Here is a 23,283-nt window from a genome sequence, read left to right as displayed (position 1 = left end):
TTATAAACTGTCAAAACCTGGTAGACTGGATACAACATGTATCTTTTCACTCCAATATAACTTAAAATGAATCTTATTTCAAGACAAATGAGCCAGTGCAAGAGCTCAACAATAAAATTATGCTACCAATCGATACATGGGTTTGACAATTCAGTGTGTCTTAGGTGCAATAATCGATAGATAGATTTATAACGGTAAATATAGGTTTTGAGATTCAACCACCGAGTTTTGTTTTATTATGAAAACGTATCTGACTTTCCAAGGCAGCTGAAAACTGTTGGAATGTTCGAGTGTAGCCTACCTTTAGGAGCGGAAGATAAATGTATTAAGTCTAGAACAAATCTTAAAAGGTTTTAAGACTACTCTTCACTTGCACTGCATGAAAGAAATTTGCACAAGCGTTTAAGAGCTAAGTACTACGTCGAATTCAATAAGCGCCTCGAACCGAGCGTGTTTACTACAAATTCATACTTTAAGTCACACACACACACACAAATATTAGTGAACACAAGGCGCTCATGCAATTTATGTAAGGAGGAGCTTAACGCTCAGCCATAAGCGTCCTCAGTAGATCGCGTGAGTGCGCTTGTATGCCTGTGTGTGTGTGTGTATGTCTATGTGTAATCATATGCAACACACATCCATATGTAAAGTGTGCATGTCAAAGATCAAATTCATAGCATTTAAAGACAAACAGCAAATGACAAGAGGCAGGCTATTAACAAAAACAACAACAACAACAAAACAGCAAACTTAAAAAACACCACAAATAAAGCTTTTCTGCTAGTGTAATTCAGAATACTGAATTAATTGCCGTGCAGGTAGACTCAGTGCGAGTGTCGTTGTTGGTGTGCGAACGTGTGTGTTCACCTGTTAATTATAGGTAATTATTTTAGTTTTTTTTTATTCATTTGCTTTTTTTTAATTTCGTACTTATTGTGTTTTGTTTTGTTGTTTTTTTATATTCTTTCCGTTCCTGTTGATTGCGTATTTGCATGGATATGCTTATGTGTTTTTCACTCCATGCTTATTTATTAGAATTTCAAAATCAAATACAGACTAGTAAATTATTTGATTTCTTATGCGATTGCAAGTGGCAGGCAGTCTTGTAATAGAAAAAATGCCGCAACCCAATTAAATGTTAATACTAGTAAATAATGTTATGATTGTATAATTTCTGGCATACATGCGCATGTATATCAATATGTATAGTTGTTCGTGCATACATGCTGCAGAAGGGAGCAATCAATGAATTGTGTTGAAAAAATATTTAAAAAATTTAAAATAAAACTAGAAGGAAAAAAATATGTATTATCAATAAGAATATTGAAATTATAAAAAAAATAAATAAAAATATTTTTGAAAAAAAAACCGAGTTTTATTCAAAAAATATATATAACAATTTAGTAAAATTGTATTAAAAATATATATAAAAAAATTATAAAAAAAATAAATGAAAATTTTTTGCAGGCTTTTCAAGCACTTTCAATAAATACCAGTTGTACTTAAAAAATTCTAAAGAATTATGCAAATTAAATATATAATCAGGAGTGTTGTGGAATCCAAGACAGATTTGCAGAATGTCAGAATGGCAAACCAATTCTGATTTTCATTGGTGTCACAGAATCTGATTGGATTTTCGTCTTTTCGAATATAAGCAAACCAATATTCGAATCAGCTGTTCTGCTATTTATTCATGGGAGAAAATTAGCAAGACATGTTTTTGGAATTATGATCATTCAAAATAGTCATTAATCACAAAAAATATAATTAAAATGAGAACTTATTTCTGCTTTTATTTTATTTGGTAATGAAGTAGCGCGAAAAAATGAAAGTTTTAAGCAATCACAGTAATTCGCTTTATGCTCAAAGGAAGTCAAAAATAGTAATTATTTTTATGTAAAAATGTACATATTTAATTGTATATATACAGTGGAACTTCTCTAACTCGAATCACCATAATCCACTTCAAGAGTTCGAGTTATGGAGAAATTCGAGTTATGGAAGGGAATTTGTATGAAATTTGATTTTTAAGCGATATTGCCAATTTAAAAGTTCAAGTAATGGAGATCTTCGAGTTGTGGAAGTTCCACTGTATATTGTTTATACTGTTTTATATAAAAAGTTAGATATTTCCATGATCTAATCTGAATTACTTATTTTGTAAAATTCCTAGATATTGTAATATTCCTAACATTTTATTTTTTTCCGTTGAATTCAATAATTACATCATTTAGCGTTCTTATCTTATTTTTTAATAATAATTATATTTTTTCCAAAACTTTTAACGACGAATCAAAATAAATTTGAACAAAATGTCTCAAATCTGTCAGCCCTGAAGCTCTTGGTTTGTTTCTGATAGTTAAACCGATAAAATTGATTTCCATGACACCTAAAACCAATAGAATTTCTGATTCGAACATCAAACCAATAATATCAGAATTCATGACACGAACCAGAATTTTTTGTCGGCTTGAATTCTGATTCCGACAACAACCCTGAATGAATAAAAATAATACAACTAAAACAATTAAATTATTTTGAAGGCATCTCAATGAGTTTTGTTTGAACACATTTTACTTTAAGAAAAATTATTAATTTACACAAAAAATTAAAAAAATAAAAATCATTAGCATTTTATTTAAAAAATACATATATATGAGGTCTACAACTTTGCTTCCGCCGTTTTTTTTTTGTAAATTTAAGGCTTTTTTTGTATAGCATCAGCCGCATTTTTCTTGGAATTAAAAAAGAAAAGCCAAATTTCCCGCAAATGTCGAGAATTCGACTCAAAAAGTGACATTTTCAGTTGAGAATAAGTTTGGGATGCAAACAGATCTCTACAAATATTTTGTTGGGTTAATGTTGACACAAATGTCCAAGATCGATATAAAAAAATCGATTTAATCGACCAGTGCTTGACCCTAGAGACATCTATTGGAAAACGGCGAAAGTTGTAGACCTAATAAAATTAAAATAAATAAAAAACAAAAATAACAACCAAGTCTACTTCAAATATAACTTAAATTTGAATTCCATATTATTCCTTCAGTTTATGGTGTACACATTAGGAACCAAAGAAGATAGCGAAATAAAACTTTACATAAATATTGTATTTGAGCTGTCACATTAATTATTGGAAAATTGTCAAGATCGGAATATAACTTTTCAAGGTCCCTGATATCGAACATGAAGAACTCAGTGCCTAAGGGTAATTTTTCACATTTATATTTTAATTTAATTCGGAGGGGATCTTTTTCTACCAATAGTTTGTCTCTGTACCAAATATGGTTAAATTTGGCCCCAGCTCCCATATACCTAATTATAGCTGTTTCAAAAATACGGTGGGCTTTATTTCACATATATCGGTTAATATGTGATATATCTTAGCAAAATTAAGTGAGCGTATAGTCTTGGATATATTGTACTTTGATGGTGAAAATTAGTGAAATCGGTTCAAGAATTACCTCAGCTCTCATATACTATTTATGATGATTTTCGCTATTCTATTGGACTTTATGCCGAATATATGGGTCAAATTGTGTTATCTTTGAAAAATTACATCAATAAATTGTGAGAGTATAAAATTTTGGGTTGCACCCGAATTAAGACTTTCCTCATTTGTTTTTTTTTATTTTAAGTAAAAAATTATTAAAATTTAAAATGTAATATTAATAAAAGAAATTAAATTATAAGAAAAAATAAAGTTGAAAAAAATAACTTACGAAAAAAGTTATAAAAAATATAAATATATAAAAGAATATTTCTTATAAACAAAATTTGAAAAAAAAAAATAATGAATAAACACAATTAATAATTGATAATATTAATAAAGAAAAACATAATATTTAATACATATTTCCAACTCTAAATAAAAGTTAAACTATAATGAAAAAATATTTTACGAAAATTTCCATCAAAATAAAAAAATGAATATTTTCCATTTCATTAATTACCAAAACAAAAAAAAAAATATAACAAAAAAAATATTTATCTAACTTCCGCCTCACTGCTCGTTTGCCGTGCGCGCCCTTAATAATTTCTTACAAAAAAAAAAATAATAATAATATCATATTATTACATTAAAATGCGACAATAGCCGACCTTAAACATAATTAAAATTATATGCGAGCGCGACATGCATTTATGAAAATATGTATATACATATGTATGCTCATTAATGGCATTTATGTGCGTTGTAGCAAAATTAGTATTTAAAAGCAAAAACAAATGTAATTAATTAAATATAGAACATTACTTCTATACTGTGTTACGCGCGTGCTGTTAAATTTTCATTAAAAAAACAACTTTTTTTTAATGTGTCTCCGCACCTCAGCCGACATCAATAACCTTTTAATTTATACTTTTTGCTACTTATATGAATATACATTTTTTTACGAATTTACAGCAAATATGTATATTGTCACGTAGAAATTGAGAGCTCCAAATAGGCCTCAAACAACTTGCGAACCTGCAATGCCGTAAATATTTCCAACACAAGTCTTATGTAGATAGAATTACTTTAAATTCTGCCAAATATATATTATTTTATTAGCAAGTTTTCTCATTTGCCAGAGATATATACTTGTATATTTTAGACCTCTAACATAACCTCTAATTTAAAGAAACCTTTTCTTTTTCGGACAATAATTCGATACTGTACGATATATACTGCTTCCACAAGTTGAAGGCCAGATAGAAAATGGAAAATATATTATTATCATCTTTTCCACAAGTTTCCGAGATTCCCTTAAGAAATTAGTACTAGAAACTCGCAAGTTTTTAGGGAGCTTTAATGAATGCTTTTAAAATTTAACGATCACGCAAATGATAGCTATAATTTTTAATAAATCATTCACTTTTGAGACTTCATTCGAGACCAAACTGGAAACACTGTGAGTTTGGCCCGAATGAGCTCATTTTTTTTTATATATATACGTCCCTAAATTGGATGAACAAATTTACTGTAATAAAATATCTCCGATTACGTTCATATTTCTCAATTCTCATTAACACACTACTTGCTTTTAGTTTAAGAACTAGATAATAATATACTACTAAGTGTTTATTTTGGACGAGAGTGTATTTAAGATGGTTGAACCGATATTTCCGTATATTTCTTTCCTCTAAAGCCCATAGCATATTACTTGCTTTCAATTATCGGAGTTGGAACTGGATAAAATTAGAGCTGTGTTCTCACTAGGCGAGACACATTTTTCGAGAGCTTTAACGAAGAGAGTTACGTAGTTTTTAACCAAATAAATTTTTTGTGTTTTAATAATATTTATGGGTCGTCTACGTGTCGCCTGGTATAAGAATGTTTAATTATCTGACCATTTAGGTATAGTTAATGGATTAGAAGACAATCTTACTAGACCATACGCAAATTTATTCCCTGTTGGAGTCGATAATTCCTTCTCCTTCATTTATTATGTCTTCATGGTTGCAGTATTTGCTGGTTTTGAATTTATAGCACTTTCAGAGGCTAGGTAGACTCTAGTATATCAACGCATCTGGCACAAAAACTTTAGGTTGATGTGGAACCAATACTTTACATACGAAATTTGCTACATATTTCAACAAAGGAGGGATTCTATAAATGAGTAATGAAATCATATTTGACAGGTTGACGGATATTTATTTCAACAAAGGAGTGATTCTATATGATCGTAATTCTATAAATGCGAAAATTGCTTGATGATATGAGATTTTCAGGCTTCCTTCAGAAAATATGTTCTTCAGGAGTCAGAGGTTTGTGTCAGTTGGTAGCCATGACTGAATGTCCTTTCATATGATAGTCGGGGCTACATAGTTGGTACCGTAATTATACCCTGAACAGACCGGGTATATTAAGTTTGTCACGATGTTTGTAACATCCAGAAGGAAGCGTCGGAGACCCTATAAAGTATATATATAAATGATCAGTATGTTGAGCTGAGTCGATTTAGCCATGTCCGTCTGTCTGTCCGTCTGTATATATACGAACTAGTCCTTCAGTTTTTAAGATATCGTTTTGAAATTTTGCAGATGTTGTTTTCTCTTCAAGAAGCTGCTCATTTGTCGGAACTGTCGATATCGGATCACTATATCATATAGCTGCCATACAAACTGAACGATCGGAATCAATGGCTTGTATGGAAAACTTCCGCATTTTACTACATATCTTCACGAAGTTTGGTGTGAGTTATTGTTCATAGAAATAATTTAATCTCCGAAAAAATTGTTCAGATCGGTTCACTGTAGCATATAGCTGCCAGTAGAGTAAGTTTTTTACTTACTTTTTCTTATGTCTTTAGATTTGCTTAAACACATAGTTACTAAAAGAAATGCACCTGTGAAGGGTATATTAGCTTCGGTACAGCCGAAGTTAACGTTTTTTCTTGTTTTATCTAGCAAAAGTTTGGCAACTCGGCAAAATTTTTCAAAATTATTTGGAGCATGTTTCTTGCTGTTGGAGAGGGAAATGAGATACAGGATGCTAAAGAAATTTGTTGGACTTTTTGAGGTTTTTTGGATTTAAAATTTATCAACACGAGACTGTACCAAGTAAGTTGACAAAGACATTCGCACCAAAAGATATTTGCTGTTTCGTACACTCTCAATACTTATGTCTCCTTATGTATACATACATACATACATATATGAGAATATTAATACATTTATGACGCAGAAATGCTTTCTTTCATAAAATATTGTTTTATATTTCCTACCATATTAAGTGTTATATTATTTAAAATTTTTGCTTTATTGTTATTGCTGCGTCGCAATGCGTCAGTGAAGGAAGCAGTTTTGCAATTAAACGTGAAATCATATATATTTTTTATGACTTTTCTACTTGCTTATTTCAATGTAATACATACATACATATGAATGGAAAAAAATTTTATTTGCTTATTTCAATTAAGTAGTAAGTATCTTGATAACATACTCGCACACACACACACACACACTGTACTAAGTGCTCACTTAGAGCCATATTTACTGGCTTTCATTTGTAAACAATTTCGCTAATTAAAATTAGTGTACAATATGTGAGACGCAGAAAAAATAATTACAATGAAATTAAGAATAGTTAATATTTATATGCTTACATACTTATATAATAATTTAAACATACATACATACATATATATGCGAAGAGTATACTATATTTTTATATGCACGTGAACACTTAAGTTTTTAAAAGTTGAAAAAAAAAAAATAAATAAAATTATAAAAACATTAAAAGCAAATATTACAAGCGCGTGTTAATATGTATGGGTGTATGTGTGTGTGTTTAGCGCCAAGCGAATAGCCGCAATCTGAGCCACCCAGTGCAGTTCAAGGCGAGTAGTTTAATTGCACTTAGCGGTCACTACACCAAACGGCGGCTAGGTGCTCACAGGGATTGACTTACATATTATGTAGAGATAGAAAATGTTTTTAGAAGAGTTTTTTTTACTTGGGCTTATAAATGAAAGTGTTCAAAATATGAAATTTTAAATACAAAATAATGAAATATTCTTAAGGAGTAAAGAAAAAAAAGACTCCATTTTATATAAGTAACTCTCTGAAAATAAAATATCCCTTGAATTTTAACACAAAAATTCAAAATTTTGTAAAAATAAATTTAATTTCCATATATTTCTTGTATTAAATTAATTCATAAACCAGTTGAGAATTTCAAAAGCTCGACATATGTGAGTCAAATTCATAAAAGGAACAATGTAAAATCTTATTCGCAGTTCATCGCCAAGTAAGAAAGGCAAAGATTGCAAATTGCTCTCTCTGCTCGCCTAAGTATCTTATATGTTCCAAAATAAGGTCCCGAATTCAACCTTAAGATGGAGATATATAGTGAATTAATATGTTGTGAGGATAACTGAAAAACTTAAAGTTGGGTTGCATTCCTCAAGAAATTTTAAACTTATAAGTCCTTATTAGATCCATGAGCAGTCAGAACGAAATCGAATTACAAGGATTAGTGGATGTAATAAAATGCCAAAGATACAACAGTGCTGACAAACAGCCTAAAATTACTAAGATACTACGCATTTAGGGACTAGTGGGTGTCATTAGCGATCAATAAACGTTTCTATATCTAAATGGATGGATAAATTCTTACTAGAAGCGATTAAGATATTCATTCTCTTCTTCAGGTGCTTATATTTAAGTATTTCCTTATCTAATGAGTGTGATTTCAAGGATTTAGTTTTAAACACAACGGATTTCAATACATAGAAATTAGACTTATTGCCATTTCTTCTTTAATAATGAACCTACTCTACGTCCCTCCCCTCGCTTCTTCGATTTTGGGGAAAACTGATTCACAATACTCAGATCACTATAGTCGGTAGCCTTTTAGTCTTCCATATTTTTAGTTTTGGACTAAGATACTTCCATATTTACTGAAGAGTTTGATGTAGGAGGCTAAAAGAAGGGGTCGCGAGATATAATTTTCGCTTAATTTAATGATACTTGAAGACGAGATTCATTTTATTCAGAGTTAAAAGTCTGCAAGAGTCAAAACCCTCTTTAAAATAAAGTCAGAAGCTTCATAGTGAATTGAAAAAGATATTAATTTCATTTAGAAATAAATAAAGGTCTGCTAGAGTCAAAGCCCTCTAAAATAATATCAGCAGGTTCATAAGGAAATAGTTTTTAAGGATCTTACAAAATACCTCAAATATTACAACGATCTGTCGTGTTTTCTCCTAGGTCAGCTGTGTTTGAAGCTCGGTTTCTGTAACCCAAATTCACTGAAGAGTTTTAGTCATGAGGTTAAAAGAAGACATCGCAAGATAAAATTTTCGTTTAATTTAATGAAACAACGATACGAGATTTATTTCGTTCAGAGATAAAGGTCTGCACTTGTTAAAAATCTCTCTAAAATAAAGTCAGAAGCTTCATAGTGAGTTGGGAAAGAAATTCATTTCATATAGAGATAAATTAAGGTCTGCTAGAGTCAAAACGCTCTTAAAAATAAAATCAGCGATCACGAAATAGTTTCTAAGGATCTTAGAAAATACCTCAAATATTACAACGATCTATCGTGTTTTCTCCTAGGTCAGCTGTCTTTGAAGCTCGGTTTATGTAACCCAATAGTGTTTAACTTACGAACTATTATATAAAGCGATATAAATGAGGAGCAACAGATCGGTTAATAATGTAAATTTCATCATTTCATTATTCAACAAAGCTCGGTATCGATCAAGGAATATAGATTAATTATAGCCAGAGGTAGTTTTTATATTACCACTTCTGTTTGTTGTGCGACTAAAAAAATAAATATATTTTTGTTTTGTGATAAGTCCTTCACAGCAAGTGGTCATAATATTGTAATTTCAATTCAGTTTTATTAAGTAATCCAAATCTTAATCTAATCGCATGTACTTGCCAACTACGATATTGGGAAAGATTAGTGGCATAGTTAAAGAGTTATGTGACTAGGTTTCTATTGCCACTTTAGTTATATCAATATGCACAGTTATGGCTAATCGCACAGCACCGGGTAACAAGATTTGTTTTGCTTGGTATATGCGTGTAGTCGAATGCACTCGCTGTTGGAGAGACCATAAAATTTCTTGTGTATATTGGTAATAGTAAAACTTTATGGAAATTGCTTTCGAGCTGAAGTACTATTTAGCGTATAAAACATCCTCACATTGCATGCACAAAAAAAAACAACGGTATCGCTTGAGTATTTGCTTGAGAATAACGCTCAATCATATCTATTAATAGCTGCTAGGTATTTATTGGATTATATAAAGTCGAAGTCATTTTGTTGGCAGAGCCGGTGTGGTGAGATCAGTGTAAGGAGATCTTTCCAGAATATGAGCTAACGGGCTAACATTTTACTCTAAAGTAAATTGTTTGGATATATCAATTGAAGGAGTAGGTGGAAAAGAAAATAAATTAATCAGAATCAGATTGGGTTTTGGAAGGTGAAGCCGAGTAGAGATTCGCTTCATTCGTATATTTAGGGACGTCTAGAGTTTCTAGCGAAACGTTTCACTGAGTTCAGTCATTTCTACGTTCTGAGGATGATGAAGATAATGTAACCTTACACTAAGTAACCAAACCGAATCCAGTTAGAGTTAATATCAGTATTGTAGAGCTGGTCAGAACTTACAAACTCAGTCAGCCGTTTCTTATCTAGTTTTAATCGGAATAATTTCGAGAGCCTGAAAATGTTTGTTCAGTCCACTTCACTGAAGAAAACGAAAACTGAAAGCCCGTTCTTATTTTTCGAACTGCATTCTCTTAAATATATCACAGTTAGCTGGTTTGCCGATAACACTATGGGATCACATCGGCTTTATAATCAGAAGCTTCTCAGAGTCTACCAAAAATATACGGTACCATCAATTTGAAGTGGATCAAGCACTGGAATCTTATGTTTTATGAAACAGTACAACTTGTGTAGACAGACCCTCTTCAACCACCTAATAGCGCCGTTATATGGCCAAAATTCCTGGATCTGGTAAATAAGTAAAAGCGGCTTTTAAGGACAAGTCAAGGACCCGCTATAAACAGTTTGAATCACACCGGCAATTAGTTTAAAGATGTAAAACTCGAAGAGTATAATCACGAAGTACTTGACAGCTAAAGTCAGAGCAAAGAGCTCACTGTATTAAGGACTAAGCTCTTTATTCTGGAATATATTATATATATATTATTAGTAATATTTGTGAATATATTGTTATTATAATAATTACAGATTTTACCGGTGGAATTATTATGTTATAGAATTGCATTATTAAGTTAGGTTAGGTTATACTGGTAGGTCACTAAGCCACACATAGTCCATTTGTCTTGACAATGTAGGGCAGGTGCACAGGAGATGCTTCATTGTTTCTATTGCATATTTTGTAGGCATGTGCCGCCACCAGACAGTGATCTGTGAGTATTCCCACCAAACTCCTACAGTCCCTTCTATCGAGTGCAAGTATGGGTTTGGTGTACTTTTGGTCTACCGTTTTACACATGGCTTTAGCGGTTTTACACCCCGGTATATTTGTCCAACGTGTTAGGATTTTTCTTGTCATACCCCTGTCCAGATCATCGTATAGACAGTGCATGAGTTTGCCAAAGTCGGTCGCGTTTCCGGAAGACAGTTTTACACCGTTCTTGGCAATTCGGTCCACAATCTCGTTGCCTTCAATGCCTTTATGTCCTGGCACCCGGTAGAAGTGATGACTCGTGTTCCTAGCAACTCTCACCACTGCCACCCTGTTATCCAAAACACTTTCGGCCGAAATGCAAACCGAGGTTGTTGCCTTGATTGCTTCTTGACTGTCGACGTAGATATTGACCTTGGAGTAGCCGACTGCTGTATTGAGGGCTAGCTCTGCGGCTTTCCCAACAGCAAACATCTCCGCTTGAAAAATCCTGCAGTGGTTACGAAGTTTAAAAGGCTGTATTACACCTAACTCCAGACAGTATAATTGCATTATTGTATTACCGAAAAAAAACCGGTACTAATGGTCTCCTGTGGAATAACTTTAGAAATCTCAGCATTGCTATAATTCCGAAAAAATATTCCCGTACTTTCGGCATCAAATACTTCGGAATCCCGAAATTCCTAAATACAATTTTCACTTTTAGAATAATTATAGAAATTTCGGAGTTGCTATAATCCTGTACATATGCTAAAAAATACTTCGGGATCACGAAATTCTCATATAACAATTTTACTTGTACAATAATTACAGATATGAATGTACAAATTTTAGATAGTACCAACGGTGAAATCTATATATTCACCGACGGATCAAAAGGTGAAACAGGAACGGGAGCAGGCTTCTTCTGTAAATACCCACACACAGAAAGAAGCTTAAAGCTAAACGACTATAATTCGGTATTCCAAGCTGAGATTGTCGGACTAAGAGAAGGCGCTAGGTGAAACAAACAGGTCCATCAACTTTCTTGTGGATAGCCAAGCCGCGATTAAGGCTATTCGCTGCGCCAATACAAAGTCTCAATGCGTCAGATCATGCAAAGAGGCAATTAATAGACTAGCGGGAGAAAACTCAGTTAGCATTATCTGAGTACCCGGTCATATAGGTATAGAAAGAAACGAAAAGGCAGATGAGTTGGCTCGCTCAGGAGCAGCTGGGAATACAGTTCCCTTAAATTGCCCCAAACCTTTCAGTTCCCTCAAGCGCTGCCTAAAGCAATGGATGCTAGGGGAACATCTCAGGTCCTAGAACATGTGCAACACGAGTCGCACCACAAAGCTACTATGGGGTAGTGTTGACACTTGACAGACCAAAAAACTTCTTACTTTAAGCAAAAGAGAACATAAGATGTATCACAGGGGTCATCACGGGGCACCTGCCTCTAAGAGGCACCTGCAGAGACTTGGCATCGTAGAATCGGCGGAATGCAGGGCGTGCGCGGAAGGTGATGAAACACTAGAGCATTATCCCTGCGAATGCCCGGCCTTCTGTCGTTTAAGAAGAGATACCTTCCAAGGCTCCCATTACTCTAATCTGAGAGAAATTGGGCAACAGGGATGGAATAAACTCAGAAACTTCGAAATTACCACTTATAAAATTCACTTGAAGAATAATTATAAAGATTTAAACTTTGTTTAAATACCGAAAAAAGGAATACCTTCGGAAAAAAACTTCGTGATCCCACTTCTAAGCAGGATTAAAACTATGGTAACCCACTTCTAGGCGTCAAACTTAAATATTTCACCACTTAAAACACGCTTTTACTGCGAATTCATGTGCATAGATGTATGCACATATGTATTTCATTATATGTATGTGTGTCTATATGCATATCTTTTAATTAATAAAATGGTTAATACAAAAAGTAGAAGTGCATAAAATTACACTAGTTCTCTTAACTACTTAATTGGGGTGCAATCATTAACTTTTATTGGCTAACTATATATTATTCTATATAGTTTTTCAACCACAACACAACACACCACACATGTGAATCATATGTGTATATATATATATATGTGTGTGTGTGTTAGTGCTGTATCAATGCGTTTGCTGAAAAACTGCAAAAATTATTGTTTTTCATGATGGAAGAAAAACTAGTTGGTTGGTATTAGCAGCAGTGTTGCTTTAAGGTTAATCGCATTTCAGGTGCAAATACACACAAGCACACACACGTTGGTATGCATGAGCTGATATGCAAGCGCTAAATATTTGCAACGGTTTATTTGTATGTGTGCATTTGTATGAGTTCTTTAATGGATATTCATATTGACTATATAAATAGTACGAGTATATTGATTAAACGGGTTAATTGTGCATATGTAAGTGCAGGCGAGTGCAAGCGTGTATGTGTGTATGTGTGTGTGTGTGCAAAGCAATTGAGGTTTATCTTATCACCGGAATGATTTTTTAAACTTGCATTCACACTTTGTGCCAACTAATATGCCATTTTATTACGTACAATTTTCAATAATTACGCTGTTGTACTTGAAGATTTTTATAAAAATCATAATTGCTCGCAGCGCCGTTTGCATTGGGCCACCAACTCTTTAGCGCATATTGTGTGGTTATCGTAAAATTTTACACAAAAACAAGTAAGCAACAATAACAACAATGCGATAAATTTCATTTTTAACTATTTATGACACTACTACGGTTATTATCGTTATTATTTGGTTAATAATTGATTACAGAGTTCTTATTTTTCGCGCAAAATACTCGCAAGTGCTTACCATTGGTGGTAAGTGGAAAACGTGAGCACACACATATACATATGTTGGTACATATTTATTTCCATGTATGTATGTATGTGAAGAAAGTATGAAAACAATTTGCAAAAACAAAAATTGCTAAGCTAATCCGTTTAACTTCAATTGAGTCATTAAATTATATTAAACTGCCAACATGTGTATGTAGATATGTATGTATATAAATATATATGGTGTATGGATGACCATCAAAAATCGCTGAATATGATAACGCAACTTATACTATATACTCATATGTATATAAATGCTCGCGTATATATGCTCGTGTATAGGTAATACAGGTATTTTTCGGGGATTTTATTTGATGATTTTGTAAACTACCAATAAATTATAAATTAATTTTATTTTTGCGAATAATTTAATTTATTAATTTTTAATTTCATATATTTTTAAAGCAGAAAACTCGAAAAATTAATTATAAAACAATAAATAATGTATACAATACTATTTTTTTTGAAAAAATCAAATCAATAATTTTTAAAAATAAAAAAATAATTTTCAAAAAAATTCAAAACCTTCAAAAAAAATATTTAAAAAATACATACTTCTGAAAAAAAAATGATTTTTCTTTAGAATAAAAATTTTAAAACAAATAAAATAATAAATAAATATTACCTACAAATTAAATATTAAAAAAAAAATAGTTTGGGAAAATAATTTTCAATAAATGCTTAAGCAATTAGTTTGGTTAGGTTGGTCTGGTAAGCCTGCAGGCCACGCAATTAAAAAATAAATAAAACAATAAAAAAAATTGTTATCTATTATTAATAACAAAATCAAGAAATAAAATAATTAATTAATTAATTTTTTTTTAATATTTACTTTTTCAAATCAATAATCTTTAAAAATAAAAATTTAATTTTCAAAAAAAATTCAAAACCTTCAAAATAAAAATTAAAAAAAAAAAATGTTTTTTCTTTAGACATTTAAAGTAAAATTTTTAAAACAAATAAAATAACAAATAAATATTAGCTATAAATTAAATATTAAAAAAAAAAATAGTTTGGGAAAATAATTTTCGATAAATGCTTAAGCAATTAGTTTGGTTAGGTTGGTCTGGTAGGCCTGCAGGCCACGCAATTAAAAAATAAATAATACAATAAAAAAAATTTAATCTATTATTAATAACAAAATCAAGAAATAAAATAATTAATTAATTAATTTTTTTTTAATATTTACTTTTTAAAATCAATAATTTTTAAAAATGAAAAAAAAAATAATTTTCAAAAAAAAGTAAATATATCTACAAATTAAATATTAAAAAAAATAGCTTTAGTATAATAATTTCATTTATTGAAAATCAATTAAAAATAAAAGCAATTAAAAATATATAAAACAATAAAAAAAATTTAATCTATTATTAATAACAAAATCAAGAATTAATTAATTAATTTTTTTTAATATTTACTTTTTCAAATCAATAAGTTTTAAAAATAAAAAAATTTAATTTTCAAAAAAAATTCAAAACCTTAAAAATAAAAATTAAAAAAGAAAAATGTTTTTTCATTAGACATTTAAAGTAAAATTTTTAAAACAAATAAAATAATAACTAAATATTACCTACAAATTAAATATTAAAAAAAAATAACTTAGGTATAATAATTTTCAATAAATGCTTAAGCAATTAAAAAATATATAAAACAATAAAAAAAAATTAATTTATTTTTAATAAAAAATCAAAAAATAAAATAATTAATTAATTAATTTTTTATAATTTTTTTTTTTCAAAAATTTTACATATTATATAAAAAAATGTATTATTAAAAATAATTAGAATTTAAAAACAAATAAAAATATATGATATTAAATATAAATTAATTATTACAAAAAAAAAAATTAAAACATATTAGGAAAAAAACCAAGAAATTATTAACCGATTAAAAATAATATAAAATTATTTAAAACATATACAACAAATATAATGAAAATTTATTTTTGATACATTTTTGAAAATCCAATTTTTTCAAAAACTTCGAAAGTTATATTAAAAACATATAATTTTTGAAACCAGTTTTATTTTTTTTATTTTTTCAATGTTTGATGAAATGCATAAATTGTTTGAAAATCCGTTTTTTTTTCAAAATCTTTAAATGTACCTAATGTTAAAAAAAAATATGCGTTTATTGAAATCAGTTTTATTTTTATTTGTTTTAATTATTTCTTTAAATATTAAAACCAAAGAATTTAAAAATAAATAAAAAGAAACTTAAATATTACTGAAAAAAAAAATTAATAAATTAAATAAATATTCTAAGAAATTCTTGAACGATTAAAAATAATATAAAAATATTTAAAAAATATACAACGAATAAAATAAAAAATATATGTATATTTGTAATAAATAATTTTTTTTGATACGTTTTTGAAAATCCATTTTTTTTCAAAAACTTATAAAGTTATATTCTTCCAACATTATAAGCATAACATTAAAATTGAAATAAATTAAAAATCAAATATTACAATAAATTAAATATGAATGAAAAAATAAAATAAATATTTGGCATAAATTTCAACAAAATTTTAAACAATTCAAAATTATATTTAAAAATATTAAAAAAATATATACACCAAAATTAAAAAGAAAAATAATATTAAAAAAAATATTCAGCAAAATCAACAAAAGAATGTATATAGTAATTAGTTGTTAATGCATTTTTAAAATATTTTTTTTTTATAAATTAGCTTTTCTCTTTTGTTTTGCACAAAAAAACATAATTTCTTTATTATTTTTATTATTTATTTTTTAAATAAAATAGCTTCACGAATTTTATTTTACATAAAAGATTATATATTTGATATCAAGATTAATAATTTTTAAGAAAAATTACGTAGAACACAATGAAAAAATTTCTAATTGAGAGAGAGAAATATATTTTTGGGGAACTTTCGTAGAAATTTTTTTTATTATTATATTTTATTTATTTATTATATTATTACGCAAAAAAATATTACAAAAAAATGAATTTCCCTTTGAATATGTTTTGTTTTTATTATTTATTATTATTTAGTATGATAATTAAAATTTCTTTTATTAGTGTGTTATATTTTTCAAGTATATAATATAATAACTTTTTTAAATAAATACTTATACGTAATAATAAATTATATACGAACTAAAGTAATAAAATAATATATAATATTTATTTAAGAAATATTGTTTTTCCAAAATTAAGTGCTCTTGCACTAACCAGACGATTGTCAAATTGAAAAAAAAAAACATTGGAAATGACGCTAATACCAAAATTAATGCGTATTTTCGAAGAGAGCTTCTTCTAAATTCGTTCCCCTGCAACGCTAAGCAGCTGTTTGATTTATTTTAGCAGCTTTTATCACTCATGTTATGATCATAAGGTCACCGAGATCGGCTGTGTCTAGCACTTAGACTACACGGATATTGCGCTGATGACGGCCAGATTAGCGTTGGTAATTAATTTAAGGCTGTACTTTTTACAAAATTCAGAAAACTAGTTGTTTCAAAATGAAATGAATATATAAAGAGGCCGGTACAGCTTACTCCCACAAACTTTTTCTAACATTGAAATATCAACATTTTTTCGGTGGCTTTATGGCATTTTGTATGCTTATCACTTGGCTATGCGATTTGATGCTTATCAATATCTACATAAACACTTTATGTGCATATTTATAATTTCGTTGTTTGAATATTTTTTTGGCAAAATAATACGTTTCTTTATTTCTACAAAAATGTGGGTACTTGCTTTTGAGTTGTAGATAAACGTACTCGCCACTTATCTCGAGTACCTTGAGTGCCATAAATGCAGTAATATAAGTATAGCGTATATATGCACTCATAGTATATAAATAAAAATGAAGTTTAATAAAAAAAATTTTCATCAATAGTGATGAATGCTTACATCAGCCAAAATTACAGGTTCCAATTGGCAGTTATGTCTAATATGAGTAATCAGTTTTCGTTTTTTTTTCAAATTTTATTATTAATATTTTTTTAATATTCATATTATTTTTATTTTTCTTTCTATTTTTTTAATTATTAATTCATATTTATTTTATTCTAAATCTTATTTTTTATTTTATTGTAATTAATATATATTTTTTTTAAGTATTAAAATTCATACATAAAATTGTATGCACACTTTCATATAAGCAAAATACTTAAGTCACAGCTGGCAACACCAAATGTCAACCATTGTGAACTACACATTTTTATAACAAAGAAGAAGCATAGCAAGTTGATTTTGTTTTCCGAGCTAAATTGTGTTTATTCATTCTGATTTGTGAGACATATAAGTGCTATTAAAAATGGCTTTAGCAGAAATTACAGGCATTTCAAATGCTAAATATATGAAGAAAAATAATAATCCAATGAATTTATTGGAGCAGGCCTACAATCTGAGCAATCCCTACTGCCTTTTGGCACCACCAACCAACGGAGTGAGTAACATTAAACATGATTTGCAAAAATATGCAAACAATTGTATAAAAATATTAAATAATTCATGTAAACTTATTTATTCGCACAGCCCGTCGATATGAAAGCAATGCAAGCGGCAGGTGATAAAACCGGCATTAAAATTGACTACGATCACGGCACCACTACTTTGGGCTTCAAATATAAAGGTGGTGTGATTTTGGCAGTGGATTCGCGTGCCACCGGTGGACAATTTATCGGTTCACAAGAAATGAAAAAAATTGTCGAAATCAATAAATATTTATTGGGCACATTGGCTGGCGGTGCAGCCGATTGTGTGTACTGGGATCGTGTGCTCGCCAAAGAATGCCGCCTGCATGAGTTGCGGAATAGAAAGCATATCTCTGTTGCTGCGGCTAGCAAAATAATGGCTAACATTGCGCACGAATACAAAGGCATGGGCTTGAGTATGGGCATGATGTTGGCCGGTTATGACGATAAAGGTGCCGGTCTGTACTATGTCGATTCGGAGGGCTCACGCTCGTCAGGCAATGTGTTCTCGGTTGGTAGTGGCTCTATATTTGCTTATGGTGTATTGGATTCTGGTTATAAGTATGAACTTGAAGATGAGGAGGCCTACGATTTGGGTCGACGTGCTATCTATCATGCCACATTTAGGGATGCCTACTCTGGCGGTATTATACGTGTGTATCACTTAAAGGAAGATGGTTGGATCAAAATATCCGAAGATGATTGCAAAGAGTTGCATTATAAATATAAAGATGAGAAAATGGAATAATTTGATGTGAATGTACTGAATTTACAGAAAACTGCTAAAATATACGATATCGTTATTTTTTAATTGAAATATTGGCATTTTAATGTTTTACAAACTGACAGTTTTGATAAGTGGCAATTAAAAAAATGTAACAGAAAGTGCTTTGCATATCATAAAAATTGGATTATGGTTGTGAAAGTAAAATTTTGAACTTGCAGTTTTGAAAATTGATTTTTATGGTTTATGAAAAAATTTGTTTTTATAAGTTAGGTTATGTTTCTCAAATTTTTTTGCAATTTTTTTTATCACTGCAAAATTTGATTTTCACATTTTAATTTTTTTATTCACCACAATTTTTACAGCATTGTTGGATCACGTTGTTATAAAACTTTACTTTGCTATAATATTTAACATTATCGTTGTACACTATAAAACTGTACGTTTTAATAAAAAAAAATTGTCACTTTGATATTTTTGAATTTTACGCTTACTCACCGATCATACGCAGCAGATTATCCTCAAATATATAGGACTCATCAAAGCCACTACCCGTTAGCACTTCGGTCTTCATTTTTAACATATCCCACTAGTAAGTAACTCTTAGCTGCATGCAGTTAACACTAGACACTTGTTGGCAATTTGTTAAAACGCATGCAACGTGCGTCAAAGGCAAAATAGCTAGTCAAACAAATCTAGCTTTTTGTATGGAAGTATGTGTGTGTTTGTATATTTTTTTGTTATTTTTGCCGCACACAAATTAGTTAAACACAAATATTCAATATTTACCAAAAACAAAAAAAAAATATATATTGTTTTGCCTTGACAGTCACTTTTCGGCTTGCACTAAGTACACAACAATTGCATACTTAACTCGGAAGATTTGCATAGAATACTCAACAGATCACACCTTAAAGCGTTTTAGCGTGCGCGGCGGAGCTCAAATTGTCATATTGCATAGGCGTTGCAGTTGATGTTAGATTTAGATTTTTTAAGTCTTTTCTTTTAATATTTTATTTTTTAAAAATATATTTTTTTGTTTTTTGTAATTTTTAAAAATATTTTTTTTAAATTTTTTTCTTTGAAATTAAAATTGTTTTTTTTTTTTAATTTGTAAAAAATATTTTTTTTCTTTTATATCTTGTAAATTTTTAAAAATATATTTTTATTTAAAAGTTATTTTTTAAAATTCTCGCTTTTATTTAATCAAATCAAATTTTTATAAAGTTTTTTGATTAAATTTGTTTATTAAAAATTTATCTTTTTAAGTACTCGCTTTTTATTAATTAATAATTTTTTTACAATTATTTTTTTTTTAATTATTATTTTTTAATTAATTTTTTTAATTAATTTTTTTTAATTAATTTTTTTAAATTATTTTTTTTAATTTGTTTCTTTTTTTATTTATTATTTTTTATATTAGTTTTTTTTAATTATTTTTTTTTAAATTTGTTTATTTTTTTAATTATTTTTTAAATTAATTTTTTTTCATTAAAATTTTTTATTTTATTTTTTATTATTTATTTAATAGCTAAAATGCACTCGGAAAGCCGGAAAAGCTGTGGCGCGCCAAATAACTGATGTCATATTCCAGGTAACAACAACAACAAAGATGAGTTCGCAGTTCAAATAAAATATTTTCGAAACGCGCCGCAGGGATGCACTTGCAATATTAGCTACCACTACATGTAGGCAAGTAAGTAAGTAACTGAGTTTATGCGTTTATGCTTTCACTCTTATCAGGATAATAATTTCATCTGCAACACTTATTTTTACACCGTTATATTGACTATGTTTGCATTTATACTTTCGTATCCCCAGCAGCAGTAGCAGCACCGTGGACGACAACCGTAAGCCAATGTGTGTCAACAGTTAACTGTCAGTTGTGGTAGTCGACTAATCAGCGGTGAGTCTCACAACGTACGTTCTTAGGTTATTGTCGTACAAAAGCAAAGCAAACCAAACCAACCAACCGCACACCAATCAAATGCACACACAATACGCCTGCACGGACGTCGACGTACGAACGACTAAAGCAATAATAATGTTGTTCTACACTCGTACTAAACTGTCTTAGTAATAATGCTAATGATATAGCATAGTCTTAGCGAAATTGTTAAGGAAACTGTGATTACGAGTGACGCTGACAGCGACGCTGACGCAGGCATTGCATACGAGTTGACTGGGTGTTTGTCAAGCGGTTGCGGTGAGCGGATCACTTATGTATATGCATATAGCGGCGCTACTGAGTTGAATTTTGAGTGTGTGTGTGTGTTCGTATTGGAGCTGCTACAAACACACATACATATAAATATACAGCCGGCGTGGCGCTGCGTATATGTAGAAGTATTATTGCCGCCACACAAAGCACTAAGAGTGAGAGTAAGCGAGTCTACATGTAAATAAAAGTCAGTTGGCGAAAGAGACGCCGCATACCTTTGCTGTGTGTTTGACGACGCACGGTATCAGTCAACGTCTTCAATAATCAAACCAATACAAAATCAGCAGCGGCAGCAAATACAACAAAAACAACAACAATACAGCATGCTACAAGTCAACAAGTCACTTTGAGTGCCAGCACATACAAACACACTTGTTGATATGGATCTAGTATAGCGCCAACACACACACACACTCATACATATGTACATATAATATATATAATTTATATGTATGCGTGTGTATGTTTGTATATTGTATAAGCGTTTAGCATTTGAGAAATTTAAGCGTTTATTTTTTTTCATTTTAATTTAGTCAAATATTCAATTCATTTCTTCCATCCATTTGTCTATGCACACACCTTGAGTTGGTCGCCGTTTGACGGTTTAGCACAGACATACATATATACTATACATACTCATGCAACTACTGCGGCATACTTAGTATCGCGCTAACTTCTTATCATAGCGCTAATCATTATTAGCCTCTTTTATTAGGATTATTTAATTTTTTTCCTACATTTCAACAATTTAATATTTGCGTACATACATACATACATACATACATACATATAAATTCGTATACATGTGTTTTTGCACGCCCACTGTTCAAGCGCCGAATTTTGATAAACAAGAAAGCTTTGACGGTGCGTACGAGAGTCGCTCGTTATGTCAGTATATCGAGTAATTTGAGGTTACCTCGAGCAAGTTCGAAAAATTCGGTTGAAGACGAAGTGAACTCAGCTCATTACGTGTAGTAAAATGAATTTACAACAACAATAAACTGATATTACTACAACATAATGGACTACCATGGTTTTCAAATCTAAATCGTTTTTAATATAGTCCAATTGTATTTATCTGTAAGGACATCTCAGAGATTTTCACATCACTAGAAACCTTCTAGACCGAAACTGAGAATGTAAGATCGCGTTAAAGTGATCGTGTCGTCCAGGATCGTTTTTAAAAGTACGAAAAAATACGGTCAGTTCTTTTGTAATCCTCAAAATTTGTAAGAACTACATAAACAATTTAATATTAAGGGGTTAGTGGTAGTCAGGATTTTCAAAACAATCATTTTTTTTGCATTTTCCTTTAGTGTAATATCTTAAAAATATTCTCTGAAAATTTGAAGTTGATCCGAGAATTACTTTTCCAGTTATTTGACAAATAAAAGGAGCGCTCGGGCACACCAAAACGCTCAGGTGAAAATTTAAATGCATTTTTCTCAAAATTGTAACTCGAAAACCGCTCAGTAGATTTTAATGATATTTATACAGCTTTTAGAAAACATAATAAACTCAGGCCTGACGACGGTTTTTTGGTTTTTCAAAAATTTTGATTTTTTATGACCAATTAACTCTTGATTTTTTTCCAAAAATCTAGAAAAAAAAGTTAGGCCGACATTTTGTTAATTAAAAAAATTTTAATTTAAAATTAAAAAGGATTATCTTTTTATAAAAATAATTTTTCTTATCCGATTGATTTTAGATGAATCTCCAAGGACTTATGATAGCCACTGAATCGACCTTTTTATACCCTGAGCAGGGTTCGTATAAGTTTGTCACGAAGTTTGCAACACCCAGAAGGAAGCGTCGGAGGCCCTATAAAGTATATATATAAATGATCAGTATATTGAACTGAGGCGATTTATCCACGTCCGTCTGTCTGTCCATCTGTCTGTATATATACGAACTAGTCCTTCAGTTTTTAAGATATCGTTTTGAAAATTTGCAGATGTTATTTTCTCTTCAAGAAGCTGCTCATTTGTCGATATCGGACCACTGTATCATATAGCTGCCATACAAACTGAACGATCAGAATCAAGGGCTTGTATGGAAAACTTCCGCATTTTACTACCTATCTTCATGAAATTTGGTGTGAGTTATTGTTCATAGAAATAATTTAATCTCCGAAAAAATTGTTCAGATCGGTTCACTATAGCATATAGCTGCCATACAAACTGAACGAT

The 23,283-nt window shown here is 30.1% G+C and overlaps 2 protein-coding genes across 9 annotated transcripts in view; one reads left to right on the top strand and one right to left on the bottom strand.

The window, feature by feature from the left end:
• Hnf4_1 (peroxiredoxin-6) overlaps positions 1 to 23,283 on the bottom strand; it is a 69,790-nt gene that overhangs the window by 13,812 nt on the left and 32,695 nt on the right. The window contains exon 1 of one of the 8 annotated variants that reach the window (XM_011184433.3): positions 19,372 to 19,966. The exons of 6 other annotated variants lie outside the window; for them this stretch is intronic. In XM_011184433.3, coding sequence (XP_011182735.2) covers positions 19,372 to 19,456 — 85 coding nt within the window. In that variant the 5' untranslated portion in view covers positions 19,457 to 19,966. Of the gene's footprint in view, positions 1 to 19,371; positions 19,967 to 23,283 lie in introns of those variants that run through there. One more of the 8 variants, XM_011184438.3, reaches the window with a different exon arrangement.
• Positions 17,887 to 18,966, top strand: LOC105212452 (proteasome subunit beta type-5). Its single transcript, XM_011184432.3, has 2 exons — positions 17,887 to 18,121; positions 18,211 to 18,966. Exons 1-2 carry the CDS (start codon positions 17,990 to 17,992, stop codon positions 18,895 to 18,897), a joined length of 819 nt encoding a protein of 272 aa, XP_011182734.2. The 5' UTR covers positions 17,887 to 17,989; the 3' UTR covers positions 18,898 to 18,966.

The sequence above is a fragment of the Zeugodacus cucurbitae genome, chromosome 3, assembly GCF_028554725.1.
Source record: "Zeugodacus cucurbitae isolate PBARC_wt_2022May chromosome 3, idZeuCucr1.2, whole genome shotgun sequence".
Classification (NCBI taxonomy): domain Eukaryota; kingdom Metazoa; phylum Arthropoda; class Insecta; order Diptera; family Tephritidae; genus Zeugodacus; species Zeugodacus cucurbitae.
Note: the sequence above shows the minus strand (reverse complement) of the source record. Positions and strands in the feature narration are given on the sequence as shown.